Source organism: Elephantulus edwardii, unplaced genomic scaffold, assembly GCF_000299155.1.
Source record: "Elephantulus edwardii isolate Elephantulus edwardi_28Jun2011 unplaced genomic scaffold, EleEdw1.0 scaffold00016, whole genome shotgun sequence".
NCBI lineage: Eukaryota > Metazoa > Chordata > Mammalia > Macroscelidea > Macroscelididae > Elephantulus > Elephantulus edwardii.
In genome coordinates, this window is record NW_006399766.1 from 14,171,046 (window position 1) to 14,188,631 (window position 17,586).

The 17,586-nt window shown below is 41.4% G+C and overlaps 1 protein-coding gene across 2 annotated transcripts in view; it reads right to left on the minus strand.

The window, feature by feature from the left end:
• FRMD7 (FERM domain containing 7) overlaps positions 1-17,586 on the minus strand; it is an 85,843-nt gene that overhangs the window by 1,283 nt on the left and 66,974 nt on the right. For both annotated transcript variants that reach the window (XM_006881800.1, XM_006881801.1), the window contains exons 6-11: positions 13,869-13,983; positions 13,187-13,334; positions 10,032-10,127; positions 7,246-7,409; positions 3,567-3,635; positions 3,373-3,448 (exon numbers count right to left, since the gene is read on the minus strand). In XM_006881800.1, coding sequence (XP_006881862.1) covers positions 3,373-3,448; positions 3,567-3,635; positions 7,246-7,409; positions 10,032-10,127; positions 13,187-13,334; positions 13,869-13,983 — 668 coding nt within the window. The remainder of the gene's footprint in view (positions 1-3,372; positions 3,449-3,566; positions 3,636-7,245; positions 7,410-10,031; positions 10,128-13,186; positions 13,335-13,868; positions 13,984-17,586) is intronic.

Sequence of the window (17,586 nt, forward strand, 5' to 3'; positions counted from 1 at the left end):
CCTGAAATTAACTGAATTTTGGCAAGAGTGTTTCAGACTCATTTCAATCTGTGCTATTTATATGTATTTGTGGTGTATATATGTATATACTTGGAAGGAGGAGTGGCATCTACTTCCATAATAGCTTGCCTCCGGAAACCCGATGAACCTGGAGAGAGGATGAAAAGCACCCAAGCATCGAGGACTCTCCTTCATAGTGTCGCTATGAGTCACCTGCGACTCGATGGCACTTAACAACAACAACAACATATGTATATACATATCTAGCTATATACATACATACATATCTATATATTTGTTGTTATGTGCTGTCGAGTTGCCTGCGACTCATAGTGACCCAATGTATGACAGCCCTAAACTCTGCCTTATCCTGTGCCAATCTCATCATCTCCGACACACCTATTCCCTTTATCCCAGCCACTGACTCAATCCATCTCATTGAGGGTCTTCCTCTCCTGCGCTGTCCCTCCACCCTCCCAAACATGATGTCCCTCTCCAAAGACTGGTTCCTCCTTACAACATGTCCAAAATATGTCAGATGAAGCTTCAGAATCCTTGCCTCCAAGGAGCAGCCTGGTTTAACCCTCTTTAGGATGAATCTGTTTGTTCTTTGAGCAGTCCACGGTACATTCAATACTCTTCTCCAGCACCACAGCTCAAAGGCATCAATTCTCCTTCTATCCTTCCTAGTCACTGTATCAGGCGCACCATATATCTATATACGTACATACATATATACATATATTTCTATCTATATGTATCATATATAAAAATATTTGTTGTTATGTACTGTCAAGTTGGAACCCACCCATAGCTGACCCTCTGGTAGGTTTTTCAGAGGCAGTCAATCTCATGGGAAGTGATTGTCTATCCTTCTCCTACTAAGTAGCTGGTGGCCTTGAATTGCATGCCTTCGTGATTGCAGTGCAGCCTCTTGCCACTGGGGCACCAGAGATACATGAGATTTATATAGATATATATCAACATACAAATAACACACAGAGAAAGTCAGAACTGATAAATCGCTGACCTTCCAGTGGGTTTTCAGAGGCAGTAAGTAGCATAGGAGGAGATTCTCCATCCTTCTCCCATGGAGCAGCTGGTGGATTCAAACCACATGCCTTTGGGATAAGAGCGCAGCTTCTTACCATTTGTTGTTGTTATGTGCCATCGAGTCGCTTGCGACTCATAGCGACCCTATGTACAACAGCCCTAAACTCCGCTCTGTCCTGTGCCAATCGCACTGTCTCTGACACTCCCATCCCGATTATCCCAGTCACTGAATCAATCCACCTCATAGAGGGCCTTCCTCTCCTGCGCTGTGCCTCCACCCTTCCAAGCATGATGTCCCTCTCTAAGGACCGATCTCTCCTCACAACATGTCCAAAGTATGTTAGACGGAGCCTCAGAATCCTTGCCTCCAAGGAGCCACCCAGTTTAACCCTTTCCAGGACAAATCTGTTTGTTTTCCTAGCAGTCCATGGTATTCTCAATACTCTTCTCCAGCACCACAGCTCAAAGGCATCAATTCTCTTTCTAGCCTCCTTGGTCATTGTCTAACTCTCTGATGCATAACAGGTGATTGCAAAGACCATGGCCTGTATCAGGCGCACCTTAATCTCTAGAGAGACACCATTGCTCTTCAGTACTTTGGAGAGGTCCCTAACAGCAGACTTTCCCATGGCAATGCGCCTTTTAATTTCCTGGCTGCTGGTGCCAAGACTGTTGACTATGGAGCCAAGCAAACTAAAGCTGTGGACAATCTCAATCTCTTCACCATCCATCCTGATGCTGCCAATTGGTCCAGTGGTGAGAATCTTTGTTTTCTTGACATTGAGCCTCAATCCATATTGGAGGCTGCAGTCCTTGACACTCTGCAGCAGGCGCTTCAGGTCCTCTTCAGTTTCAGCAAGCAGGGTTGTATCATCCGCATAACGCAGATTGTTGATAAATCGTCCACCAATCTTGACCCCACATTTCTCCTCATAGAGCCCAGCCTCCCGGATAATCTGTTCTGCATATAGGTTGAAAAGGTATGGAGATAGGATGCATCCCTGGCGTACACCCTTCCCAGTTTTGAACCATGCAGTGTTCCCTTGCTCTGTTTTGACGACTGCCTCCTGGTCCAAGTATAAGTTTCGCATTAGAACGATCAAGTGTTCTGGGATTCCCATTCTTCTCAGAGTTCTTACCATTAGGCCACCAAAACTCACTCTGTGTGTGTGTGCGCGCGCACGTGCGTGTGCATATTTAAAATTCTATATCTTTAATATATTAAATATAATATTTATACTTGGAGTGTTTGTGGCTTAGTAGTAAGGAGCTGTGCTTACAACCCAAAGAAGGCAAGCTGCATTCTCCTCCCATGTGATTTACAACCTCTGAAAACCCACTGGAGGGTCAGCCAGGAGCCGGCTCCAACTCAAGAGCACAATACCTCATAGCACAACAACAACATATATAGTAATAATTTCTACCCTAATACAATTCATATGTTAGAAAACATATATGACACTATTCCTTCTCAATGTCACCCCATTCCCAAACTCAGAGTTTATACAGATGAATTTTAAGTAGTATAGTAATTATTTCAAAGGACTAGCAGTTAGGAGGTCTGAATTCTCGTCTTGCTCTGACTTGGACTTGCTGCCCTCAAGCAAATCTCCTAAGCGCCCTGGTCGAGCCACCTCCCCATTTTCTATGAAATGGTAATAAAAAGGGTTGTGGACAGCATGAGGGATAGGTGGTATGTCACTCCTATCATTATACTTCTATCATGTTTTTCATACAAAAATTTCTGACTTCAACAAAGACCAAAACAAAGACATAAAAGTTTATGGGACCTAAAATCAATATGCATTTTGGACTTTTATTGTTAAAGAGAGGAAAAGAAAAACATTTAACCTGGTTCACACTGTAAAACTCAGAAGATAGCCATCAACTCACCATTCCACAGAAAGAATACTTCATTCTTAAGGCAAATTGCCAAAGCACACAGCAAAAACGCTTTTAAACAATAGCCAAAGCCTTTCTATCTTCTAAGCCTTCAGAACTGCATAGGTGGGAAAGCTGGGGTGCAAGTTTGAAAAAGCCAATACCATAGAAATTCATTTGGCACTGCAATTTGCAATAAGTGGGCAGTATAGGGTGCAGTTTGGAGATATGCCAGAGTCTTCCATTCGAAAAGGTTCACTAAAGGATCTTCTATCAGCTGGAAACACTGGGCTGCCAGACTTCCTTGGGAGGCTAAATTACAGTAACATTTTTTTTTTGTCCACACTGGGGGATCCTAACAGAATCAATTCTTGGAAGCATTTGGCATATAGATGCATTACATTTACCTAAAGAAGTAGGAATGTTCAGAAATCTTACTTGTTTTGACACATCCGAGAGGAGGTCTGGCGAAGACCTGCACTGTCGTTCATGGTACTGAGATGGATAATGTTTCCTGAAATCCCCAAACAGATTAGTCATTTCCAGGGTTTTTATGTGAATACTAAGATACATATCAAGCTCTAAATTCAACTTAAAATGAGTATGAGACACAGAAAGAGAAAAGCAAGTACCTTTCAAATGGCAAACTCTTCAACCTCCCTTTTTTCCCATATTCCAAAAGTTGTCTTTGTGTTCTTCCACTATTAAAAGGAGATAAGTCATAGTTTTTTCTGTTTAATTTTTTAAAATTTTTATTTTATACTGGTTTATTTACAAAGATTGTATACATCGTTTTTCACACTGGATCTTTCCCATTTCCTTCTGCACCACCTCCCATTCACCAAGTTGTGGGACCTGTATAATTAATGCCCCTTCCCCCATCCTCAGCCCTATGCTCTCCCTCCCACCAATCCTCATATTTGCTCTACAATAATCGTCTTATACAGTATTTATCCTTATGGGACTGAGTTAGTTCACTTAGCAAATCATATTTTTTATTGTTTTATTCTAAATGTCCATGATGTTTTATACAATCTTTCATTTACATTGGACTTTACACGATCATTCGTATACTTTATATTTTTTCATTAAGTACTACTAATCTATGCCTATTATTACTCAATCTTTTCAAGCCCCCATTGAATCTTTCCTACTCCTTCATGCCCCTCCATCCACCCACTAACCTCTGCTATCTTAGTGCTTCCCCCTTTCCCCCTTTTCACACTTTCCTCTTTCAAAACTTTATATACACATCTTGCTCAGTTATCCTTCTATTTATAAAAAAAATGGTCTTATGCAGTACTTGTCCATATGATACTGAGTTCTCTCACTAAGTATTATGTGAATGCTAATTCTAAGCCAGTAGGTCACTGAAGCATGAAAATCTTATTTCTTGTTTAAAGCACGAGAGTCCAAGAGAATGGTACATGTCATGAACCTCTGACCTTAACATTAACAAGTGAGACAAAGCCTGTAATACCAGTTTTCATGGAGTCCATTCAAACTCATGGTGAAGCCATGTGTGTCAGAGTACAACTGTGCCCCATATGGTTTTCAGTGGCTGAAGTAGATCATTTGGTCTTTCTTCTGGGGCTTCTATGGTTAGATTCAAACTTCTAAATTCCAGATGAGCGAGGATCAGATATAGAGCAACCTTAACTACTCAAGACCCAGAGAAAGCCTGGAGAGCATTGTGCTGGGTGAACTAACTCAGACTTATAAGGACAAATACTGCATAAGACCATTATTGTAAACATAGAAAGATATAAAAAAATAGGAGGATAACTGAGCAAAAGGTATATAAATGTCCAAAAGAGGAAGGGAAAAGGGGGAAGAGGTAGGAAAAAAGGGAAAGGTGGAAATCACTAGATAGCAAAGGTTAGTGGGTAGATGAGGAGGTGAAGTTAGTGGAAACATTTAATAGGGACTTGAGAATATGGGATAATAGACATAAATCAATAGTAATTAACAATATAAAATATAAGGTATATAAATGATTATATATGAGACACAATGTAAATGAAAGATTGTATCAAACACAATGTACATGAATGAAACACAATGTGTATGAATATTAGAGGTCAGGTGGAGACCCAGACAGGTGTTTTATAAGCCTCTAAAAAGGCCTATATTAACAGTTTAAGAGTGTGGGCTTGAAAAAGAGTCCTTTTCTTCAAAGGCTTTTTCCTCTCCATCCAAATCAGAGCCAGTTGACTCTCACTTTATATACTCCTTCTACTGAGGTTTGTTTATCTCATTCCCCCATGCATGGCAGGAGAAATACAGCTAATTCAACAGCAGAAGAGAGTTACTTAAGCCATGCATGCACTAGCAATGAAAGCCAGCTGAATGCTGAAGGAAGCGCAGAACAACAACGAAAATAACCCCAAACAACACAAGAAATCACAAGAATAATAAAGCTCAAAAAGTCAGTGTTATTTATCACTGTGGCACCCAGCTATGCCTCTCCCACCACATTCTGAGGTCATCACCACAGTTTCAAGCAGAAGATAAGAAGTGATGCCTATAATAACTCAGGTTATTAAGTGAAAGGTAATAAATGTGCCATAAACCAAAATCCTACTGCCAGAGTCAATGCTGACTCATTATGAGTCTATCAGACAGCCCAGAACTGCCTTACGGGGCTTGCGAAGTTGTAAATCTTTATGGAAGGACATTGTCACATCTTTCTTTCTCAAAGCAGCTGGTGGGTCCGAACTGCGAACTTTTTGATTGGCATCCCGGTGATTAAACCATTGTCTTACCAGGCCACCTTCAAAATATGCTCCCTATCATCTGTTAAAGAGGGTAGGGATTTGGTGATTCCACTTTGGAAAGATTCCATTAAAAATATGTACATTTTTATGGTTACGAGGGATTAGAAGGGAGAGAGGGGGGAGTGAAAAAGACTTACACAGATAAAGTGGGTAACGAGAAAGGCCACATACAATAATGGGCTGATCAGACCTTGTAATCAATTAATTACATTAATCAATAGTAAATAATGCTATAAAAATGTGTGTGAATGATTGAGAGAAGCACCAATATGATTTGTAAGCTTCAATTAAAGATTCCATTTTTTTTTTAAATGGAGAAGGAAAAAAAGACATTTTCTTCTTTTAAAAAAAGGTTTCTCTGGGGAGTGAAGGAATTAGGAAAGATCCAGTGGGGACCTGAAAAGACGGGGTAATAATGGTGGGCATAGCTGAATGGTGAATCATTTTACAAAACACAATGTCCATGAGTGATAGTTTGAAACACAGCGGCACTGTAGGAATGTGTGAGATGCAATGTACATGAATGATAAACAATGTATAAGAATCTTGTATGCAAACCAATATAAAATTAAGTGGAGCGAGAGATGGGGGAAAGTAAATGTTTTAAAAAAGATCCTTAGTGGTGTAATGCTCAGTGGCCAGTTCGAGCCCAGCGAGTTCCTCTGGGGGGAGATGGAAAGTCCCCCTTACCACTTCAAAATCTCGATGGAGAGTCACTATCATCCGGCTCAGCTCGACAGCAGTGCGGTCAGTGGGGCAGACTTCCCCAAGTGAGGCACATTTCCAAGATGAGAAAAAGCCCTTACGTGGAAGCATTGCAGTTATATTTTTTTACTTCAAGCATTCTGAAAGCTTCTTCCAAAGAATTCTTTGACCTTCAAATAAAACCAACTGGGAGTTGACTCCTCCAAGGGGCTGGCTGTCGTGAGGATCATCTGGTGCGAAACAGCTCCATAGTCTCAATCCCTGATCTCCTACAAAAGGGAGCTCTGGTGGCTTAGTGGCAAGGAATCACACTCCCAAACCAGAAGGACGTGGTTCAAATCTACCAGCTGTTCCATGGGGAAAAGATGGGCAACCTCCTCCCATGGCAATTTACTGCCTCTGAAAATCCACTAGAGGGTCACCTCTGTTTTGGCTCTGACTCGAAAGCACACAGCAACAACAACCCCTGTCATAGCCTAACCACCTCGTAAGGGATGTTGGTGAGTGTTCATTTCCTCAGGCTGCGTGGAAGTTGCCTATAAGGAAAACTGTAAGTTCCCTGACCATGCTTTCTCAAGTTGTATCTTTCACGCCCAGACTTTGCAGAGATTTTGACCCAAGGATCCCAGGTGGACCGACCCTCTCTCGGCCTTCAAGTAGGGAAACATTGACGATACGCCATACATGGAATGAGTGGTGAAGGGTAGCTCATCTTTCAAGTGATAGAAATGGATTCTTTATTGCTTCTGAAATTGGAGCTCCTTCTCTCACTTTAAATGTTATGAAAAAGCCTCTGTGTGTGATTTGCCTACATGCAATATTTAATTACCTGTAGCGGAAACTGGACCCTTTACCACAGAAGAGGGTTTTGGGCTTTGATTTGGGCTCTTCAGAAAGCCTGAAGAAAGCGTGGTACTCCACACAAGTCTTCCAGAATGCTTTGCAGGCGTCTCGGCTGGCCATGGTGAACTCCAACGTGTCCTTGCATAACACCTGTATAAACCAATTTCCATGAAGCATCCTTCAGGATGACCAAAACCCTTCCAAACACTTAGACCAGGGCTATGTGCAGCCAACTTGCTGATTTTTTCACTTGGGAAACCAAATTATTGGCAACCTTCTGAGGAACAGACAGGGCCACTGTCCACAAACAGAGACTTTTCGGAAAAGGAAATCTCGCTTTGCACACTTGCTTCAGTGGATCATAGTGTTGTTCTCTGCCAGGAACATTTTTATGAAGCTGTAAATTAGGTTCAGATGAACATCAAAGGACACTTTGATGGTAACAAAAAGTTGTAAATGGCCAACAAGAAAGCGGGCTGGATTTCTTTACAGATGGTAGGGTTTGTAAGGACGATTACAAGTCAGTGAGCCTTTTTTAGTGGACCAGTTGCAAACCCTTCTTTTCATGCTGCCTTGTTCTATGATGATCACTATCACCCATTTAGAACACTTTAGCATATTTAAGGAGAAATGGGCCTTTCAGACCTAAAGTTTATGTCTCCTCCATCATCTGACTCACTGTGTCCTCACTAGCCCGAAGGTACATGCATGCTTACAACCCCGTTTTCAGCAGCCCCACCCACAGCTCACTCACATACTCTGCCAGCTTCCCTTCTCTCACTCCTATTGGAACACCTGTCTGAACTTGGAAATGATCTACTAAACTGCTCACATGAACACTTCCATGGAAGGCAAGCAAGGTGAGACTTCATCTCGTGTACTTTGGAAATGTTGTCAGGAGGGGTCAGTCAGTCCCAGGAGGTGTCAGGTCCAAAAATGTGGGGGATCAGAGAAGGAGAGGAGAATCTCCTGGGGGATAAACTGATACAGTGACAGCAACAATGAGGGCTAGCAAAGTGGAGATGATGAGGACGGTGTGAGATCGGGCAAGGTTTGATCAGTTGTACACAAGTTCACTACGAGTAGTAACCTACTCAATGACACCCAACAACAACAACAACAACAACAACATAGAAAGCTAAGTTTTTATTTTAAAAAAATATATCTCAAAATGCTTAGATCTTCTGCAGGTCAAAAATTCATTTACTCCGTTTTTCATTTCCTACCTAGAGCCCTGGTGGCTTAATGATAAAAGAGTTACACTGCCAACCCAAAGGTATGTGGTTCAAATCCACCAGCGGCTCCGTGGGAGAAAGGTGGGAAATTTCCATTGAGATTTACAGCCTCTGAAAACATGCTCATGGGTCAGCTACGAGTCGGTTCCAACACGATGGTCCATAATAACAACAACAATCTGCTCTTAATCAAACATCCTCATAAACAACAAATGCTGGCGAGGTTGTGGAGAACCTGGAACCCTTATTCACTGGTGCTGAGAGTGTAAAATGGTGCAACCACTGTGGAAGGTGGTATGGTGCTCTCTGAAAAAGTTGCAAATAAAAATACCATTTGATCCAGCAATTCCACCACTGGGAATATACCATAAAGAAACCATAACTGCCACCCAGGCAGATATATGCACACCCATGTTTATCATGGCTTTGTTCACAGTAGCAAGGAGTTGGAAATAACCCAAGTGCCCATCAACAAATGAATGGATAGAGAAGCTGTGGTATATTCACACAATGGAATGCTACGCTGCATTGAAAAACAAGGAACTCATGCAATATTATTCAAAATGGGTGACCCTGGAGGACATAATGCTGAACAAAATATCTCAGTCACAAAAGAACAGGTGTTGCATAGTGCCACAATTGTAGAACGGGACTGACATCAGGGTTAGGGTGAGACTGAGAAAAATTGGATAAATAATGTATACTGCATTGAAACAGATGAGGGAGAGAACTGTTTAGAAGTGATATATGATTGGGTGTTATGGCTATGACAAGACTCCAGGATGAAGGTTGCCTAGTAGAGTGTACTCTGGGTGGGAGAGGGGGGGATTCTATACCAATGAAATAATTTTTCTTTTACTTTTCAAAGAGAAGTGCGAACTAGGGGGAGGGGTGGGCAGGGAGAAAAATGCAACAGTGAATGAATGGAAATCCAAAATCTCTGTAAACAGTCATTAATTTAAAAAAAATAAAAATAAAATGAAAAAATAGGACATCCTCTCTATTGCCTTTGTCTTACGTGTCCATTGCAGCCTGGCTCAAAAATCGCTTCTGTTGCTTATGTGTGCGCACATGTGAATACACATACACACTCACACACACCCACACACCCATTTTGTTGTGATAGAAGTGATAGCATAGATGATAGATATTCAATAGCTTTTGCATAAGGAAAGAAGGTGACTGTGTTTTACAAAAGAGAGATAATACTGTCAACTGAGTATGTGTGAGTCCTACATCTGGCAACTCTTATTGAAGTCATCCAAACCCTGCAAAATTGGTTTCCAAATAGATCTGTCTTACACCCCATTTTCCAATTAGCTTATTGATTCTGAACTGTCAGTTGACTTTTAAAAAATGTTTTACCTTTAATAAAAAAATGACCTGGTTTTATTTATACAGATGCAAAAGAGGGGAGTAAGCATATCACCCCTAAGGGCCAGTCAACTTTCAGCATTTGCATTCAAACCATTTGGAGAAACTACAAGCAACCCCCAAGTGCACAGAAAGAAAACAATTTCACTAGAAAGCTACTTACCAGGATGTTGGCGTGAAGTTTGATAAGAAAATGCTTTCTCTTGAAGCTCAACTTACGGATTTTCGCCCAGTTGAAAGTATTTATCTTCGTATTTCCCTGTAAAGAAACATGAGGCAGGTTTCAAGAAGAGTATCATCACTGCCTGGTTTGCTAAGGCCATGCAAAGGAGATAGATAGTGTTAAGGAGTTTCACTGCCAACCCCAAGCCAGGCAAATTGAATCAACCAGCAGGTCCGTGGGTGTGATTTTCAGCCTCTGAAAACCTGTTTGAGTGTCATCTATGAGTTGGTCCTGGCTCCTGGGCACACAAAAACCTTCTGTAAATATATACGAAAAAGAGTGAAATGTATACATAGGAGAAATATATGAAAGATATGAAATTATATTAATAAAGCTTTTTCTAAAGAGAAAGAATAACTAATATGATGAAAACCATATAGAAGGTACTCTGCTTCTTGGTCTATATGCTGGTTCCACATAAGCACAATTAAGTGTTCTGGAATCCCCATTCTTCTCAATGTTATCCATAATTTATTATCATTCACTCAGTTAAATGTTTTTGCATAGTTAATAAAATACAAGTGAACATCTTTCTGGTGGTATTCTCTGCTTTCAGCCATGATCCACCTGTTAGACTTCTCTAGACCTTTTGCATCATTTTAGCGAGATTCTCAAAACACTGATGAGATAAAATCTCACACCAACCCTAATAGCAAATTCAGTAAGACAGTAAACAGCAAATGCTGGTAAGAGGTGGAGAGATTTGAATTGTTATAAAGGCTTCGTGGGAATCTAAAATAGTACAACCACTGTGGAAATAAGTTTGTCACTTCCTTAAAAAGTTAGCAGTGGAAATGTCACTTGATCCAGCAATCTCACTAGGAGATTGGCTAGCTTTGCCATTAAATTGAGTGGATCCAGTAGCAAAATTGGAGGATCTTCCCCACCAACAAAGAAGAAGCAAAAGAATGTAGGACCTCCTTCAGGGCCAGAGATTCTTGGACCAGCCAGACTAGGGAGCAGTAGCCATAGCAGACACAGCAGTGAACAAGAGACCTGACATGTGACAGAGTGGACCTTGGGACTGCTATGCCATGGAACTGGAACTAAAAGCCTTTTGCCCAAGCTTGTTGAAAGACTTGGTGGTTGGCAGGGGGTGGGAGGAAGGTAGGGTGGAAGGGGGTTAGAGAGCCACAATTGGCAACACAAAGAACTTTGTAATACTGGTCTAAAGCCAGCAGGCTCAAGGCTGAGGCACCTACAAGCACATTTTGGAAGCTGTCCTGACTGCCTTCTGCTAGTAACCTGAATTGTAACCTTTTGGCTTCCCCAATATGGCTGTGTGTGTGTGTGTGTGTGTGTGTGTGTGTGTGTGTGTGTACCCAGTAAAGAAGTAAGATCAATGTTGGGATGAGTAGAAAGAGGTGCAGGAGTATAGGGGACATGTCTGACCTCATGGAAATTGGTTTTGTGTTGCTGACAGAGTTCTCCTTTGGGAAGTTGGTGAAGGTCACATATGGCCATCCCCATGTAGCTCATGCTCTTTTGACACTCACATATGCATGGTCATGTCTACCGCACCATTATTAACAATAATGAAAAGATACAAACAACATATGTGTCAATCAACAGACAGATGGTTAAAGAAACTATAGTACAAACCACATAGAATATTTATATAACACAGGGGATATGTGTGTGTGTGGTGTGTGTGTGTGTAACATAAAACTTGGTAAAGAATTAAGCAAACGCTGTCTAAGAGATGAATCTAGAGGACATTATGCTGTGTGAACTCAGTTACAAAAAAACAAAAACAAAAAAAACCCCAAATGTTGTATAAAACTGCTAGTATAAAAAGCTAAAGAAAGTTTACACTCAGCACCATTCTTGGATGGTTACCAGGAATGAGAAATGAGTGCTGGAGCAGTAAATGTTAACAAGCAGACAATGACTGCTTACAGGGAGCTCTGATGGGTGTCCAGGGACAGTGTGGCGTTAACTCAAAGCCTGCACCTCTCCAGTAGTTCAAATCTACCAGTGGCTTATGGAGAAAGATGGGCAATTTTCTCTTGTGCATAGGTGACCTGCTGAAGGGCCATCTATGAGTCAGTTCTGAGTGCACAGCAATGAATTTGAGGTATAAAGATGGGTTATGGTAAAGGCAACATATACTAAGGAGATGATGAGACATTGTGGTTATTGTATATAATGTTATGAAGCAAAATTTATGTGAAAGATTGAATAAGAAGCCAATATGCTTTGTACAATTTCACTCAAATCACTCACTCAAACACACACAAACACACACACACACACACATACACACTCACAATCTCAGAAAAATGATGGAGACTTGCTATATGTTGTGCAATGAGTTGGACTTGAGTCACCTGGCAGTGGGGTGGGCTTTCTTTTTTTTTTTAACATTGTTTCCAGCTGTCCATGGAAGTATTCTCACTGAAGGAGATAATAACCACATAATGGCCCTGCTTCCTAGCCTCTCTTTCGTCTTCCATGTGGTAAAAATGACAAGGGTGAAGGGTTAGAATGGTGTGAGTGCTAAGTCTTTCTTGGTTGAACAGGTTATGCCTCTGATCCATTGGGCCATCAATGTGGCCCAACAATGTGACGCTTAATCCTTGAAAACTTTATAGATCAATAAATGAGAGGAGCAGGAGTCTATTGGCCCAGTCTGTACCTGGCCTGCTCAGTAACTTACTTCAGTGCTCGAATTTGATTCTGGAATCAGTGGGTCACCTCTTTTTCTCCCATGGTTGAAATCAGTAACTGAACTAGAACACCACATATTGGATCCTTCTGTGGATTTAGACACGATGAAAGCATTGTCACAGCCTACATTTTCAGGACGCTAAGATCCATTTTCATGTTTAGGTCTTCTAGAAGTTCCAAGGAGTCTCTTGACCTCATCTCTTTACCGTGTTGGCCAGATATAATGAATGAACTCCTCAGAATAAAAAAAAAAAAAGTCCATTATGGACTATAAATGGAAGGAAAGCACATTGAATGGAGAAGACGCTACAAAAGATTCCAAGCATTTGTTCCCCCTCTCACTGGTGGTAAGCCTTAGGGATGAGATTTCCTTGAGCCAATGAAATCCCTCGTCAGGTTGAAGACTTAAAGGAAATAAGATTTACCCGTAACACCAGGACTCCCATATGAGCCACAGCCAGATGGATCTGCATCCCTTCACCATCACTAGCAGGGTGAGGCCTGATGCCATACATGTCTAACTTCCTTGCAATGTCCAGTAACAGAATGTCAGATTCCGCTGGGCTCCTACCTCTGCGAGGAGAAAGAGCCAGTTATTGATGAGCCTAACCAATATAGCAGTGATGACACTCTCAGCTTGTGATCTCCTTCAGGAGCTCAGTGGGTGTGTGTTTGGGTTTTTTTATTTATTTTTATTTTTATGTTTTAAGCTCAGTGTTTTTTTAAGTATGAAGCTTCTCAAACATGATAGGTTTGATTTGAGGAGTATGTTTTCAGCTTTTGTGTTCTCTACAATTCTTACTTTCCATGCAGGTGAACCTAGGATATAGTCACCACCCTTCTATCTCGCTGGTTTTGTTTTGCTGTGATGCTGAGAAAAGTTTCAGCACAGCATCCAGACCAACATGGACTAGGAAGAAAGGCCTGGAGCTCTATTATTTCCCAATACCGGCTAGTGAAAACTATGAATCACAGTGGTCTCATTCACATCTGATCATGGGAATGGTGCAGCACTGGGAAGCGTATATCGTTTTGCTAGGAGTCAAGGGTCAACTTGAGCGCTGTGAACAACAAGTGGTGGAATGAGAAACCAGTGAAAGTACTTACACGTGCTTCTGATGAAAGTGCACGATCTGGCTCTCTAAACTGTCTTGGTTTGGTAAATACCGGGTTTGTGCCAGATGATTCCTATCAGTTTCTTCATGGAAGTCTCCCAATTCTGCTGCATGAAGGAAAAGTGAATTTTTCACATTACCATTGAGGAGTTAAGCAATGACCACCTCCAAAAGGCTCTTGCAAATGCAAACAACGCAGGCCACAGGCCTCCCATTCCATGATCTTTGCTTGTTTAGAATTCTGAATTAACTAGATGACCTTGAGTTTGAGGTTTTTGTGTTGGAGAGTTTGAGCTGTTTTTGTTTTTACTGGGGAGAAATAGCCCACTTTTTTTCAAATCAGAAATGATGGGTTGCAATCAAATACCAAGATGTCATTGGCATAGCATAGGTCATAAAGGTTTCTGAATTACAATTGAGTATTTTGTTGCTTTTTTTTTCTCCTCCTGTTTAGGATCTCTCCTCCTCAGGATGTGTAATCAGCATACCAACCCTATGCCGCCCTGATCATACATACATTACCAAGAAGAGGGCAACACAAATGCCAACTAGCATGCAAGCCAATCCGACCCAATGTGCCACTCCATACACTGAGAATACAGTAAAATTACAGTTACCTGGAAATCCCAGGAGATGAATCATTCTGGAAGGCTGGCTTTTTCAAACAGCCGGCGATTTATCACTGATCACATTTTTTTTCTTTTCTAGATGTCCCCAGTTTAACATTGTAAACATCTCTTACAGCATTATGCCTTCAAAGGCAATTACTTAAGGCATTTAGGAAGACCTTCTCTGACAGTAAATGGCCTGCAGATGGTTTTGCTTGTATTTTCTTTAAAGTTTTCAGTGTCTTCTCTTTGTGTGTCAGATTGGCATGAATCACTTCTTAGTCACCTGCTGACTTCCCAGGACAGCTATCCACTTAGTTATAAATTGAAAGTACATTGACAGAGAACTGAGTTTTAGAACTGAAAGTGAGATTTAGAAGAGGCTGTGGCATCAGGGATATATCATTGTGGATGTATATGGAACTTGAGTGAAAGCAGAGAATATCAGAATAATATCTGTGTTTTATTGACTATGCAAAGGCATTTGACTGTGAATCATAATAAGTTAACATTATGAACATTGAGAAGAATAGGAATTGCATAACACATATATTGTTGTTATACCCTGCTCTATCCTGTGCCAACCTCATGGTCTCTGACACACTTACTCCCATTACCCCAGTAACTGAACCAATCCATCACGTTGAGGATCTTCCTCTTGTGTGCTCTCCACCCTGTTAAGCATGGCGTCCCTCTCCAAGAACTGACCCCACCTTGCAACATGTCCAAAGTATGTCAGACAGAGCTTCAGAACCCTTGTCTCCAAGGACCAGCCTGGCTTCACCCTCTCCAGGATGAATCTGTTTGTTTTCTTAGCAGTCCATGGTACCCTCAATACTCTTCTCCATCACCACAGGTCAAAGACATCAACTCTCCTTCTATCATACCTAGTAATTGCCCAGCTCTCTGATGCATAGCAAGTAATTGCAAAGACCATGGTCTGGATCTGGCACACCTTAGTCTCCAGACTGACATCGTTGCTCTTCATTACTTTGGAGAGGTCTCTGACGGCACATTTTTCCAATGTAATTCATCTTTTAATTTCCTGGTTGCTGGTGCCAAGAGTGTTGACTGTAGAGCCAAACTGAAGCTGTCAACAATCTCAATCTCTTCACCATCTATCATGATGCTGCCAATCAGCCCAATAGTGAGAAACTTTGTTTTCTTTATGTTGAGTTTCAATCCATATTGAAGGCTGCAGTCCTTGACCTTTTGCAGCAACCTTCTTCAGGTTCTCCTCAGTTTCAGCAAGCAGGGGTGTATCATCTGCATAACGCAGATTGTTGATGAGTCTACCTCCAATCCTGGTGCCACACTCTTCATAGTGCCCAGCCTCCCAGATAATCTGTTCCACATATAGATTGAAACGATATGAAGATAGGACACATGCTTAATTCACATCCTTCCCAATTTTGAACCATGCCATGTTTTCTTGCTCTGTTCTGACTGCTGCCTCTTGATCCAAGTATACGGTTTGCATAAGTACAATCAAGTGTTCTGGGATTGTTCAAATAGCTGTTATCTGAATAGAATAAGGGACCACTGGATGGTTTAAAATCAAGAAAAGTGTGCATCAGGGCTGTATCCTTTCTACATACCTATTCAATCTCTATGGTAGGCAAATCATTCGAGAAACTAGACTTTATAAAGAAGAATGTGGCATCATGTTCAGAGGGAGATTTATCAACAACCTATGTTATGCAGATGACACAACTTTGTATGGGAGAATGATGAATAATCTACTTCCATGTGATTTATTGCCTCTTAAAATGCAATGGAAAGCATTTCAGAGGAATGTTTATCTGTGTTTCATTGACTATGCAAAGACACTTGATTGTGTGGATCACAAAACGTTGACTAACCTTTAGAGAATGGGAATCCCAGAATTCTTGATCATGCTCATGCAAAACCTACACTTGGGCCAGGAAGCAGTCCTTAGAATAGAGTAAGGAAACATGGCATGGTTCAAAATCAAGAAAGGAGTACATCAGGGATGCATACCTTTTCATTCTATATGCAGAACATATAATTCAGGAAGCTGGACTTTATGAGGAGCCATGTGGCATCAAGACTGGAGGAAGACTCATCAACAACCTATATTATGGAGATGACACAACCTTGCTTGCCAAGACTGAGGAGGACCTGAAGCACTTCCTGGAGAAGGTCAAGGTCTGTGGTCTTCAATATGGATTGAAGCTCAACGTCAAGACAAAGATTCTCACCACTAGGTCAATTGGTAATGCCATGATGGATGGAGAAGAGATTGAGTTTGCTAACACTTTCTGCTTGCTTGACTCCAAAATCAACACTCTTGGTACCAGCAGTCAAGAAGTCAAAATTAATTGCAGTGGGAAAATCTGCTGTCAGAGACCTCTCCAGGGTACTAAAAAGAAAATTATGTCAGTCTAGAGAATATGGTGCACTTGATTCAGGCCATGGTCTTCATAATTACTTGCCATACATCAGAGAGCTGGTCAATGACCAAGGATAGCAGAAGACTTATTGATGCCTTTGAGTTGTGGTGCTGGAGAAGAGTCTTGAACCTACTATGGATCACAAGTCTGTCTTGGACAGGGTGAAACTGTTTCTCCTTGGAGGCTAGGATTTTGAATTTTCATCTCACATATTTTAGGTACATGGCCAGAATGGACCAGTCCTTGCAGAAGGACATCATGCTGTGAAGGGTGGTGAGACAGCACAGGAGAGAAAGACCCTGGATGAGATGGATTGATACAGCAACTGGGGCAATGGGAGTAGGTGTGTCAGAGTCAGTGATACTGACTCAGGACTTCTCAGGCTTCAAAACTGTTGTAAATAGTGTCACTATGATATGCGAGCAACCAGACAGCATCTAACAACAACAGCAACAAAATCCACTGGAAGTTCAGCTATGAGTCTGTTCCAACTCAGCAGTACATAACAACAATAACATATGAATATATACTCACATACATTATTTTTGTTAAGTGCTATCCAGTCAGAACTGACTCAAAGCTGACCCTCCAGTGAGTTTTCAGTGGCTGTAAACCACACAGGATGTGACTTTCCATCTTTCTTCCATGGAACAGCTTTGGATTGGCAACACAACTTCTCTCTCCTCCT